Genomic DNA, 14,285 nt, shown 5'->3' on the forward strand with positions numbered 1-14,285 from the left:
ACACGACAAGAGACCTGGAATGTTAGGACTTAAGAAAACTTGTGTTTTGGTAACAAAAAATGGAATAAGTATATGAGACCTGTATACTTTGTAATTTTCTCTCTTTTTTTTGCATTCTCAAGTTTTGGTACATATATAGTCATGACTCTTAGGAATTAGCTTGTCTTGGTTGAATTCTAGATAGACCAACTAGGGCGTCATGGAAGGAAAAGGGAGGCTTTAATAAGGAGACACAGATGTTAAGAGAGAAAGAGAGCTTTGAGTAGGAAGATAATAGAAGTAAAAGTAAGAAGTGAATATGAAAATCAAAAATAAAAATAAAAGGTTTGGCAAAAATTATTTTGACTTTTTTATATTTAGTAAAATTAAAATATCTCATATTTGTTTGGAGATAGATTCTAACAAGTAGCCTTAAGACACTAGTTAAGAAAGTAAAAAGAGGAAAATATTTTATTAGAATGTGCAACTTAAGCTCCCTATGATCTTTAAATGCATATGCATACAATTTTTAATAAAAATTCTTCTTTTAATTCCTTAACTAGAACCTTAAGACCCTTGTTTAGATAATGATTTCAACGACTAAAGTAACTATGGTTATTTTTTATAAACATGGGTTTAAAATTTATTAAACATAAAACATCACAATTGATTGGTTCTAGAAATGGGTGATGTTTTATTTAATACAAGGATAATAACGAAAGAATAATTTTACTTTTGAATTTTTCTCTAATTTTACAATGATCGTTCATATATTTTTGGCATTTAATCATTCGACTAGTGAGTGACCTTAGTTTATTTTTGTTTGAGAGGTCTTAGTTTTGATTTCAAATTAGAGATATCAGTGTTAGTTATTGTATTTGAGGTAGCATAAAAATGACAAAATGAAATTGAGAAGGAATATATTCAATGTAACTAAAACCAATGTTTTATTTATGAATTACAATGCTTGTAAACCAAGCTTCAACAAATGGTATAGAGGTTTAAATTCGTTGGTTGTATATTTAACAAAAGCTCATTGAGGAAATGGGATTCAATGGAAATTGATGGTCCCAAGCATATTTGAATTCAACGTCATTATAGATAAGTTGACCAGGTTTAACAAGACAAAAACCAGTGCTAAGTGAGATCGTCAAAAGTAAAGGATCTATTCGTTCAATGGATTGAAATCCACGACAATTCAAGATTACATTCTTTTGAGCGCATTGACACTTGTTTATGATAGTCACACTCCATTCTGGTTTTCCTTGTACTATAACTCCTGTTCGAATTTGGCTTATGGAGAGATCACTCAATAAGCATTTGCAATAACCTGACATCATGATGTATAGGAAAAGTTATGAACAACAATTTAAATATATATATATATATATATATATATATATATATATATCTTTCAGACATTTGGAAGAAACATTACCTTGAGAAATAAAGACAAGGAAGAAAACTATCCTAAGGATCTTCACGGTTGAATAAGCCATTTCAGACACACAAAGGCAAATTTCAATTCTTGAAATTGTATAGATAAAGAATAACATTGGTATGTTGTGTTATTTATAGATAAGTTATTGTAGATAAATTATGTTGTTAGCAATGATTATATATATATATATATATATATATATATATATATATATATATATATATATATATATATATATATATATATATATATATATATATATATATATATATATATATTATATTTGACTATTTATATAAAATTTAATTTAATTTGATTCAACTTTTTAATTATATATCATATTTAATAAATAATGATATTTATTAATGTTGTCTAATTTGACTATATATCATCATGTATTTGTGATTCTGACTCATTTTCAGGTGACATGTAACTGAATTTGAGTAATTTATTTTATAAATTGAAAATTTCAAATATGTATCACATGAAGATTAGATCATAAACATATTTTTGAACTATATAATATTTTTTTTCTGTTACTCAATCAAAAAGTAACAAGAAATAAACTAACCTTTCTCTACGGTTATTGGTTTTTTATTTGACCCGTGACACTTTTTTATTTGAAAAAAAAAAGAAAGAGAACAATAAATAGAAATAGTGTCAGCCCTCAGGCATGTTTGGAGGTAAAATAACACTGGATTTCTTAAAAAAGTTTTTGACTTCTTTAATAATAACTTAATTTTGTCGACTTTTTAAAAAACCTTTAACTTATTAATTCCAACTAATTAAAGCTGTTGGGAAATATCCAAGTCTCACATCAGCTGTCTCACTCCTTGAAGTACAGTTTATATACCTATTGGACAACTTCACTTAATGCCAATTGATTTTAAGATGAAGAAATCTAACATGATATTGGAGCTAGGTTATGTCCGATGGTGTGGTGAATAGTGCCGTTGTTAGTCCTGGCTTTGTAGTGATGAGCCCTGGCTCGAGGGGGCGTGTTAAGAGTCACCCCTTGAGTTAGGTCTCTCATATTATCCATTCTAAAAAAAACATTCAAGTAAAAGAAATTAATTTCTTAAAAAAAAGTGTATTCATGTGTAATATTTTGCATTTGTATATTTTTAGTAGAAAAAATATTTTTGATATAATAAAATATTTTTTAAAATAAAATTACATGTTTATTTTTTTATGGAACGCATGTTTATATTTACAAATAGACTTAACTATGTTTTTTACCTTTTAAATTTGGATCATTATTATTTTTTATCTCATTTTGAAAAATAATCTTTTTTTAGTTTCTCTTTATTGTTTTTGGCAATTTAAATGTATAACTTGCGGTGTTTTTTTTTATTATTGTAGGAGGAACTAAAAAATTATTTTTGAAATCAAGGGATAAAAAAACTTTAGGCCTCGTTTAGGGTTATTGTAATTTTTTGTTTTGTTTTCAAAACATATTTATTTATATATAAAAGGCCCATATTTATTATCCCACACTGTAAACAAGTAATTTGGTTCTCCTTCTTTTGCAATCTGCATGTGTAATCATTTCTTACTAATAGAAATACTACTAAAATAAGTGCGTTATCAAATAAAGCGATAGGGACAGTCATTGCAATAAAAGAAACTTCACCCCTTATAATTAAATTACTATTTTTTCCTTTAATTAGTTTTTAAAGTTTGATTTCATCCTTTAATTATTAAATGATTTAATTTAATATTTTAATTTTTAAGATCAATTCAATTAGGCCAATACACTTAATTTGAGACTAACGATTAACGATGTTTAGAACACGAGAACATGTGGCACGCATACGCTCTCTAGCAGTTTAATAAATGTCATTGAGCAATTTTTAACAAAATGATTGCCAAAAATTATCACTATTATTATTGAATTATTAGAAAACAAAAAGAAAACTCAAATTCCTATTCTCTTTCTTCATCTTTTTCCTCATGCAAGAAAACAGAAAACATTATTCTCCATTGTGCCTCTTCCCTTTCCACCTTCATCACCATTTTTGTTCTTCCTCTCAGCCTTTCACAGTAAAGAAACCCAACACTACCCCAAGATCTCATCCCTATTCTTCGCGGATGTCGACAGAGAACGAGGGACAAAATTGGACTAGAAGAAGAAGAAAGGAGCAAGGGGTTAAATTCAACTATTTAATAATTAAAAAACCAAATCAAATGTTAAAAATAAATTAGAGAACCAAAACAATAATTTATTCTAAACAATATGACAAAGTTCAGAAATCATGTTCTATTTACATAATTACAACTAACCATTACACCTAGTGACAATAGCCTAAAGCATCATTAGCCCTGTTTATTTTAGGCTTTTAGTAAAGTTAAGCTTGCTAATTATTTTAGAGTTTTCTGTGTAAAATTCAAACAATAAAATTAATTGTAAGCACTGATTAAAGTCCTTTTTTTGTCAAACAGTAATAAGAGTCCATAAGAACCCAATGTCCATATTATTCATTTTATTCAAATCATAACATAAAAAAGAACCGGAACTGTAGAAGCTGAAAGCCGGCTACTGCTTCCTACACTCCTATGTTGCTTCCTGCACTCTTTCGGAATGCTTTTTAACCTTATGGAATGAGTATTTTGGAAGCCAAAAAGGGAGTGTATTCCTGAATGTAATTTTACATTCTGAAAGAAAAAAGGAAGTGCAGGAAATAACATGAGGGTGCAGGAAGTAATAGCCCAGAAAGGCTATGGGTTGATCAGAAACCTCAAGCCCATTTCTGAACAAGTACCCATGTCCACTACTATGTCCATATTAACTGTTTATTTCTTCTTCTTCTTCTTTCTGCAAATAAAAAAATAGCATTAATAGGATTAGGTACAAGTAATACCTAACCAAGAACATACAAAGATATAGTTTCACAAAGATAAAACTGGTTGCATGACATTTAACAGCAGCTTGCAAATACAAAATAATCAATTTCATCCCACATATATAATGGGAATACAGTTTCTTCACCTTTTAAAATAAGCCTTTTTTTTAAGGAATACTCTCTACAAATCTAAGAAGGAAATGTAAGAGTTAGTCATTAATTTGAACAAAAGTTAGATAAAACTTAAAAAGACTGGTAGTTCGAAATGGTTGAGGAAAGGATTTTTTTTAGTTGTGTATAAAATGTACATCGAAATTAGATTAAAAAAATATTTTCAGAATGCTTAGTTAAAAGAGTAGAGAGAGTAAGAGTCTCACTCTTCAAGTTGTATATTCTAATATATAATATATAATATAAAAGTATATTACAAGAAATATACTATGTCTATTTTTTTTTCTTAATGGTTATAAATTTGGTGAATGACCTAAGCATGTTGTTTGTAATCACTCAAGTCTTCATGAAGCATAATGAAGAACAACTTTCAATTGTTTTTATCCATTAATTGCATCTTAGTCAATTGCACAAAGCAATTGCCTACTATAATATCTCTCTCAGTGAAACAACCATCAAGACCAATGAATGACCTAAAACCAGTTTTTTAAGACTTTTTTTGCATCTCAAGACAAACATAAATATTACAAAACTATAATTTTGACAGAGGAATAGAGATACAATCAATCTTGATTGTCGACATTGGTTTTTAACACTTAAAGTGAAAATTCAAATTAAATATATTATAATACTTAGGTTTAAGTATCGACGATATGAAATAATGTCCTTTTTAACAATAACAAGTCTATTTAAAAAAAATATATATATTTGGTTTATTTTTCATTTAAAAAATAAAATGATGTCATATTAAGCATTCTCACCAACTCCCAGTGAACTAATTCTTTTTCCAATTTCTACTTGTTCTCCAAGTTTTTCTTCTTCTCGAGATTTGGTTGTGATTGAACATTCAACAACTTCACTGATTTTGTTGTCAGACTTAGCAATATGATCCAATTTTGAAAAACATATATAAATTAAAACTACATATGTTTTAAACCTTACAAACTTAAAAAAAAATACTAACTTTTTAAGATTAAAAGCATATTTAAGACATAAAAAAGAATTTAAATCTTTAAGGAATAGGCATAAATAATTTTTAAAAATAATAAGGAAATAGAAATAGAATAATTCATATCAATAAAAAAGAGAGAATGATGTGGGTAATCGATATTGAAAAAATGTATTACGTAAGAAACTCAAAACAAAAATTTACACCAAGTAACAAAAATCAAATACAACCAAAACTCAATGAATTAACTCTTAACAATTCTTGTTTAATTTATTAGTGGATCAACCTCATGGATCAATTGTTGACCCAAAATAGGTAAGGGAGTTAATATTAGTCCTTATCCAATTTTGAAAATGGAATAAAAAGACAGTTTTGTCCCTTTATAATTTTTCTCTCACTTTGGTTATAATGAAATCACGTTTATATTTTATTGGAAATACACCAAATTATGATTTCATTATATTTTTTTAAGTCTAAAAAAATACTCAATAAAAACATGACTTCGCATACAAAATCTAGATCGAATTGAGATAGTATAGTACACTTTCACAAAAAAAGAAGAGAAGATGGTATAATACACCACATTCCCTTCTAGAAACCACGCAACCACAAACCACACAACCACACTTTGGTAAAAATCATGACAATTCAGGATCGAGAAAAAAGGTTATTAATATTTGTAGCATATTAGCTGGGAAGTACAAATATTATCGTATAACATATACAAACAATTTAAAGTTAACATAAAATGAAAAATTTAAATCATTGGAGAAAAATTATGTTTTAAAAATGAGTTCAATTGATTTATTTTACAACAAAATCTACAACAGAAATATGTTTTCTTTGTAGTATTAGGGTGCATACAAAATAATCAAAGGAAGCATATTTCTGTTTCAGATTTTGTCCATGAAATCACAATTTTATTGAGTATTTTGTAAGCACTGTGTATACAACAACCAAAATATGTTTTCTTTGTCATATGAGAGTTTCATATAAAATATACAACAAAAACATATTTTTGTATTACAAGGGGTGTGTACAAAATATACAATGAAAATGCATTTTCGCGTATAAAATGCTCAACGAAAACATGTTTCTGCTGTAAATTTATCCGCACCCCTTACACTACAATTGAAATGTGTTTCCTTTGTGGAATGGTGAGAAGAATATTTTTGAAAGAAATAATTCACCCCTGTTTATCGGAGCCATTGGCAATGAAGTGGGGGCCAATAGCAACTCACAAAGGTAAATTGAGCTAAGCTTTTGTTAGCTCTTTTGATATGATGCGATCCATTCCATCAAACCTTATCTAATATGGGCTTTATAGCATAGATAAGCAAGACTGGCCTTTTTCATATTCTAAACAAGACCTATACCCCAACCCAATCAAAGGCAACAATTCCTTTTTTGAATATATCTCATTTCATATTTCTGTATATTATTTTCGTATTGATTTGTGACTGCACACCTCCAATAACAATAAAGAAAGAAAATGAAGTCTCTGGGGTATGATTATAATTTATATTTGATCTCATTTTTGGTGTAGACAGTAGATCGATGGAGACATTTCTTTCTGTAAGATGTTTCTGCCTCTCAGCAGCAAAAGTGACAAACACAAATAATATTATAACCTGTGTTAAACTAAAACCTTTTGGAGGAGGGCCACTTCGTTCCCTTTGTATTAAGGAAAAATAATTTTTCCAAAAATGCTGTTTAATCTCTTGGTTATTGATATGAAAACACTTTATGATTCTTTGTTTTTAAAGCACATAAGAAAGGTTATAAAAAATTATCTTTGTAAGTTTGGTGTAACCACAAGAAAAACTCCTTTATTTATTCAATTGTTATAATCCTTTCAAGGAAAGTCATATTGACATTTTCACCCAAAACTAATGATCAATGTGAAAGAACCTCCATTGTATGCAGCTAACGGTTTATAAGTTATAACAAACGAAAATTAGCAATAGCAACTGTCATAATCCAACCGTTCAACTAAAAATGACTTGTCCCTGTAATTGATATTCGTTCCTTGGTAGCATTTACAACAAGTCACAGTCTATAACACTAGAAGTAACAAAATGTGCACATCAGTCATACGCGTAGTTAAGAGGACCCCTACCACAATGCACTACTCTTCCCCCATTGGAACATGTTTGGATTGCTGTTGAAAAATTACATTTGAGACAAAAATATTTTTGAACGCTTACCACAACATTTTCAACCGCAGACCCAACATACACTAAGATGTTGTTTAATGCTATGCTAAAAACCAACATTTTAATTTTGAAGGCTTCAATTAGCAAAATTATCAAGTTATGAAAAATGGACATTGGAAGAATAGTGAGTTTCATGTGTCTAGTTAGCTTCAATTAACACCTCCCAAGATCAACCCAATTGATTTGCATACTCACAAGTCACATCACATGTTTCCCATTCTATAGTGATGTAGCATTGGTTGGCACACACGCAACATGAGAACAAGAGCCAACACAAACACTGTGCAACCACCACACAACCAAGATGATATATGATAGATTTCCACTCATTCACGGAATCCAAGTGCATAAACCTTTACCCAGATTTAGGAACTTGCACTTTCCCCATGTTAGTATAGTATTTTATAACTTGAAACCACTTAAAACAGAAGAATAAACAAAGGGGGAATGATGTGGAATCATTTTTGTTCTCTTATCTTCAAGAGTTCTCGGGCAACATGATATCAACAATTGGCAATTGCCACGTGCACACATTCTTCATTAACAACTAGGAAGTAGCTATAGCCAAAAGACAGTGCCTTACTACAAGACAAAGCAATACAGATGGAAACTTCATCTATCGCTATCTTTTTTATATATAATATTGGATAGAGAAAAAGCAAGGCTTACACTACTCACATGCTTGCCAAGGATTGACGTCTTCAACATGTGGTACCACAACACAAATGCATACACTATAATATTTTTGGAACACTGCCAAATAAAACTAAGGTAGGTAGGTGAATGAGAAATTAAGAAACAAGAATAACTGTATGTAACTAGTAATTACATTCTTCTTTTTTTTATATAACATAATATAATTCTTTACTTCTTTGGTACAATCTGCCATGGCTAATGGCCTAACAGCAATGGCAGCGTATCCTCAAGAAAATCTACAACAAGGCTTTTATGGTATCACTTATCACTACACCTGGTTACAATCTCTCAACATAAAGCTGTGCTACTCTTGTGGTGGTAAGCAAGGCCAATGAAATAGTAAAACAGAAAGCATATGGAGAATGTGAACACAAATTAGCAAAACTTGTAAGACACTTATGTAAATATACAGTTCAAAAAAGGGTGAAGAAAAGGAAAAAATGAATTACATTCACGAGTGCCAGATTCCACTCAACATGCTGCGGAACCGGTTTGTGGATAGCTTCTTGACAAGTCTCTTGGCATCAGAAGAAACTTCAGCATCCGCAAGTTTTTCTATGTTTTTTGCATATCCGGAACTAACAATCTTTTTCCTCCCACTAGTGCAACTCGTTAAGGACATCAATATAGAGATTAAGAACTTTTTGTTACCTGAATTCCCCTCCTCTGGATCAAGCAACTGCAGAAGAAGGGCTATGTTATGGTCATCCTGCACAAACCTCTTTCTATTTCTAGGCACTATAACCATGCCAGAGAGTGCCTCGGCCGCCATTTCGCGAACCTCGAATGACTTTGCATTGAGAAACTTAACAAACTCCGGCATAAACCCAGCATCCCCCATTGCTTTCTTGGCCTCCTCCGATGTTCCACACAGCCTAAACGCCACCTTCAATGCCAACTCCTGAATCGAAACCTCGCCGTTTCTAACATAATATATCAACTGATCCACAAAACCATAATTCATCAACACCCCAACAGAACTAGGCGAACAAAAACACAAATCCTCAACAGCCCTCATTGTCACCTCCCTGGTTTTACAAGAATAAGACCACTTAGGATCCAAAACACGCAACAAAGCGCGAATCCCTCCCTCTTTGATCACCATCTGCCTAACCAATTCATCCCCAGAAGCAATACTCAAAATAAACCCTATCGAATTCACCTGAATCGCTTCCTCCTTGGACCTCACAAGCCTAATGAATGTTACCACAGCACCCTCATCAACCATAAACCTCTTAATCTCCTCAACACCAACGAGATTCCTCAACACCCCACAAGCAGGCCCAACCAAATCACCACCACAATCACCACCACCACATATCTTCAACAACACACTAACCCCTCCATGAGCAGAAACACACCAAGCATTATCCGAATTCTCAGTTAACTTCACCAAACACCTAGCAGCCGCAATCTTCCCTAAAACACTTCCACAATCCAAAACCTTAACCAAAGGAGCAATCACACCCGCACAAACCAAAACCCCTTTGTAGGAATCAAACCCCGCAACAACAGAAACAACCTTAGCACTCTCCTCCTGAATCTCCACCTCGTTAGACCCCAAAAACCCCACCAACAAATGAACCACGTCACCAACATCCACAATCACCTTCACGTACTTCTCATCCTCCACCACAACTTCCAGAAGATTCTTCAGCGCTTGCCGCTTCATACCCAAATCCCCAACCTTCATCCTCGTCGTTAAGTCCCTCACGTAGAACCTCATGTCCTCTTTTGAAGCGCCAAGGTTCGGTTTTGAAACCACCAACGCGAACCCATTTGTTAAAATTCCAGTCTTGTATATCTCACTGAGCTTCTTCGCGTGCGCGTCGAGCTTCGCGAACGCCACGTCCAAATCGCTCTGCATCAGAAGCTTCCCGCTGTAGGACACGTCCACGCAGCGCCGGCAAAGATCGCGGCACTCCGTCGAGGTGACCGCCACCGCTTCCGCCAGCCTCGACAGCGACGGGCTGTCGCCGGAGTCGCAGTTCTCGGCGGCGATTAGACCGCCGTGGAGCTCCTCCAGCTTGGCCCGAATCAGCTGCCATTTTCCGGCGAAGACGCGAATCGAGTGCGAGAGTGAGAGCACGGAAAAGATTAGCTCCACCGCTCGCCGGAGACCCGAAGCTCCGGCGAATACTTCTTCGTCGCCCATTTTTTGTTAATTCTCAGTAGTTTTTCAGAAACCCCATTTCCCGGAGGAATATTCCGGCGAGATTTGTTGGCTCCGGCGAGTTGAGTTCAGATTCTAAGTAAAACAACGATCTTATGATAGTAGTATAATCTAAAGAAAGAGAGAGAAAGAGGGTGTTTTCTGTTTCTTGTTTCAGTGTTTTCACGGTTTCTGCAGATCTATGCTTATCCTTAGATTGCAGTTGATACACAAACTGGTCCAATTGGACTTTAGCTTGTGAAAGTACCAAAACGCCCTTCTGAAATCTGTTTTGTGGAGTGAAGTGTTGATCTGCAATTGTGTAATTGCAAATGGTGCAGTGATCGGAAGTTAGAGGGGTGTGTTGAAGGGAGACAAGAGAGGCCCAGAGAAGTTGTGGCTATTTAGACGGAATCATGTGTAGGTGGGTAGTTCATGTTTCCAAACATGGTTTTATTTTGTCCGTATATACAAATGAAAAAAATATACATTTATAATACTTCAACATAGGACAAACAAAAGGTGAGGTAGAAGCAAGGCATGAATTACTACAAAACTTGCTAATATTTTAATTAGCATTAGTTAATTGTTACTTTTTTGTGTTAGCAGAAGCCATAGGTTGCAGGTAGTTCCTTTAGTTTAATAATGATCCTTAATTTCTTTTTTTCTTTTTTACTTTCTTTAATTAAAAGTTTGACATAATTAAAGAGGTGTAAATTATGGCATTATGAACTTCATGAGTTTGTATTCAGTGTAACATACAACATTAGTCTTTTGATCTCGATTTTAGACCTGGTCAGGGTGGAGGGGTCATGAAATTGGTTTTGAAGTCTTAAATAATTGGACTTATAAAATAAAGTCTTGAATAATAAGTAGGAAATTGCAAATTAACAATAATGAATGAAAGTTTTATAATGGTATATTCAGGTTCATAAGGTTTGTTAACCATTATAATAAAGTATCCCTTATCTTTTTCATTTCGTGGACCCGGTCTATAATAAACATGATGCATTTTCAACTTTGGGTACACTAAATTAATTAAACACAACATCACCAATATAAATTAATCAACCAACAGTTTAGCTTACGATTCCAATTAATAAGATTTTGGAGGCGGGCCCTAGCAGTATCTCGCAATGGATCAGATGTGAGAATAGTCAATTTTTAACAATTTCAAAATTACTTACAAATCAAATAATATTTTTTTTTAAAATATGGCATTGTATTTTAATTCGCATACGATTCATACATTTCTTATTTTATTAGTTGTGTTCATTTTTCTTAAAAAGAGTTTAATTGTCATGCAATTCACTTTAAATTATGGATAATGTTTTAGCTGCCTGCTTTTTTTAAGTATATAAGGAAAGAGTTTATTATATTTCTATCTCACTTTACAGTTCATATCATAATTCAACACCATCTTGAAATTTCTTCAACTGCATTTTTTCCACAAAATTGATGAGTGAATACAAAGGATAACATATTTATATTTCCTGTCGTTTTAATGCTAGCAACTGGCCAACTGTAAATGAATTCGAGGCCCCAAGAAAATAAGCAATGAGACAGCTATAAGAATCTTGTTTAAGTTCTAGTTGATACTAGTAAACAAGAGCAAAAGCATAGTCAGAGGTGTGAATTAGTATTCAGAGAGTAGATGAAAGTGCAGATGGACCACGCCTTAATGAGGACACAGCTTTAATTTCGTGAACAAAATAAAAAGTTGGTAGCTTTCAATGCCCTTGGAATGGAAATGACACGGCCACACTTGGCACACCCCACCATGTGAAACCCTTTGTTGGATGCCTTGAGCAAGCAGTGACCTTTTGAATAGGAATTGTGGTGGGGAGTGAATCACATAACTAATTGAGAGAAAGTTGCTTTCTTTTCCAACACTTTTTGTGGGTTGTAAACGTATATAGTAAAGAAGAGTCCAACAAAAGCCAATGAGAGGAACCGCTACATACATGCAATTTCACATTGCAATCAAATCCTAGCCACATGATCAGCTCCAAATCAATTTTATTTTTGTTAGGATGAGATTGGTATGAAGTATCCATTATCACAAATATTAATTAATCTCTTTCAAAAACTTTGAGTACATATAAGGTAAATATTTTTCTCCCAACATAATTTATTTCATATATAAGATTATAGGTGTTTAAAATTAAACTAAACTATTTGTAAACTGTCAGACCAATCTAAAAAACCCAAGATCGCTTAAATCGAACCGCAAAAACTAAAAAACCCATATTTTTTGCGGTTTGGTTCGATTTTTGGATCTTGTTATAAAAAATAAAATAAAATCAAACAAGTTGCATATTATAATTATATTAAATTTTATTGTGATAATTAATAATAAATACTAAATAATTTTTTATCTTTTATTTTCTTTATAATCAATATGTATATTTTACTTTTATATGTTAAAAAGAATGTGCTAATATTGTTAAAAAAATTGATAATATTATTTTATATTAATGCTAAATAAAAGTGAAAATAATATTTTAAACTAAAATATATGTTAAACAAAATTTAATAAAAATATTATTTTTAAAATTATATAACATATATAATAATTAGGTAAGTTTAGTTGATAAATTTAAATTATGATAATATATTAAAAAAAACTGTAAAACTAAATTGAATAAAATCGATTGGTGTGATTTGAAATTAATGTTATATTTAAATGAAATCGAATTGCACTACATTTTTATTTTATAGTTGATTTGAATGATTTTTTATTTAAAAATCAAATCAAACACTCTTAAGTCACATCAAATACTTTTCCTGTATTTTTATTTTATAATTGATTTGAACGATTTTTTATTTAAAAATCAAATCAAAAGTCACATCAAATACTTTTCTTTATATATATATATATATATATATATATAAGTAAAAAAGATGGAAAAACACAATTCGTTATTATTTATATGTAACTATTGTTCGTTCATTCAGGAAAATAAGATTGAATCAACCATTGAATTAAGAAAAGTAAGAATAAAAGAAGAGTGAGGTAACGAATTTTAATTTCTCTCATCGATCAAAATTCATAAAAAAAAAACTATTGTTGGTTGTTCAGGTCACCGAATTAAATGGGGCATATATATCTCAAATAGTGTGCACGGTTTCGAGACACAAAAGGAGGGTTCACGAGAAATCATGAATAGGAGATCCAAATGGTAATAGCCAGAGCTCAAGCTCAAAGCAAAAAAGTAAAGCTGCCCCATGTCATGACAATCCCCACTAAAAAAGCATTAAATCCCTACCTAGAAGATGAACTTTCCCAGAATTTATGGGGTGTGTTGGGGAAATCAAGAGGGGTAAAGAGAATCAAGATGAATTTTTAAACCTTAATACAAGACAAATCAGATACTAGTAGTAAGGCAAAACAAAATTCAATGACCCATCATGTCATTTGGTGTCTAATTTTTACGAACACGGTTAGATCAAAGATCAAAATACCATTATTCTGCTGATCACGGATTCTTATCTTATGTAATATGACCACAAATAGTAACTAAAATAGGTTCAGCTTGGTTGTTTTACGAAACTAAGTAATTACTATATTTCTGATCATACGACCAACCTGCTGGTTGTGCCAAAACAATAATATAATTGCAATTTGTAATCTGGAATCAGCACATGCCTCAATTCAGGGGTCAGCGACCCGAATTTGGCATGTATGCCACTCCATTAATGGAAGCATGTGGCATCTTTTGCTCTAATTTTGTTGTTTTGTTATGTGCACTCCTAATTAAGTTACTTTTTTTTAATCAAAATAAATGCATCTAGATTGTAATTCAATTTTAGCTCTCCTCGTTCACTTTAAGTTGTA

The 14,285-nt window shown here is 31.8% G+C and overlaps 1 protein-coding gene across 1 annotated transcript; it reads right to left on the reverse strand.

The window, feature by feature from the left end:
• Positions 1-8,404: 8,404 nt before the first annotated feature.
• On the reverse strand, positions 8,405-10,903 carry LOC114419481. Its single transcript, XM_028385154.1, has one exon. The coding sequence runs from the start codon at positions 10,448-10,450 to the stop codon at positions 8,747-8,749; it is 1,704 nt and encodes a 567-aa protein (XP_028240955.1). The 5' UTR covers positions 10,451-10,903; the 3' UTR covers positions 8,405-8,746.
• Between the last annotated feature and the right edge of the window lie 3,382 nt (positions 10,904-14,285).

Source organism: Glycine soja, chromosome 7, assembly GCF_004193775.1.
Source record: "Glycine soja cultivar W05 chromosome 7, ASM419377v2, whole genome shotgun sequence".
In the NCBI taxonomy this organism is placed as follows: domain Eukaryota; kingdom Viridiplantae; phylum Streptophyta; class Magnoliopsida; order Fabales; family Fabaceae; genus Glycine; species Glycine soja.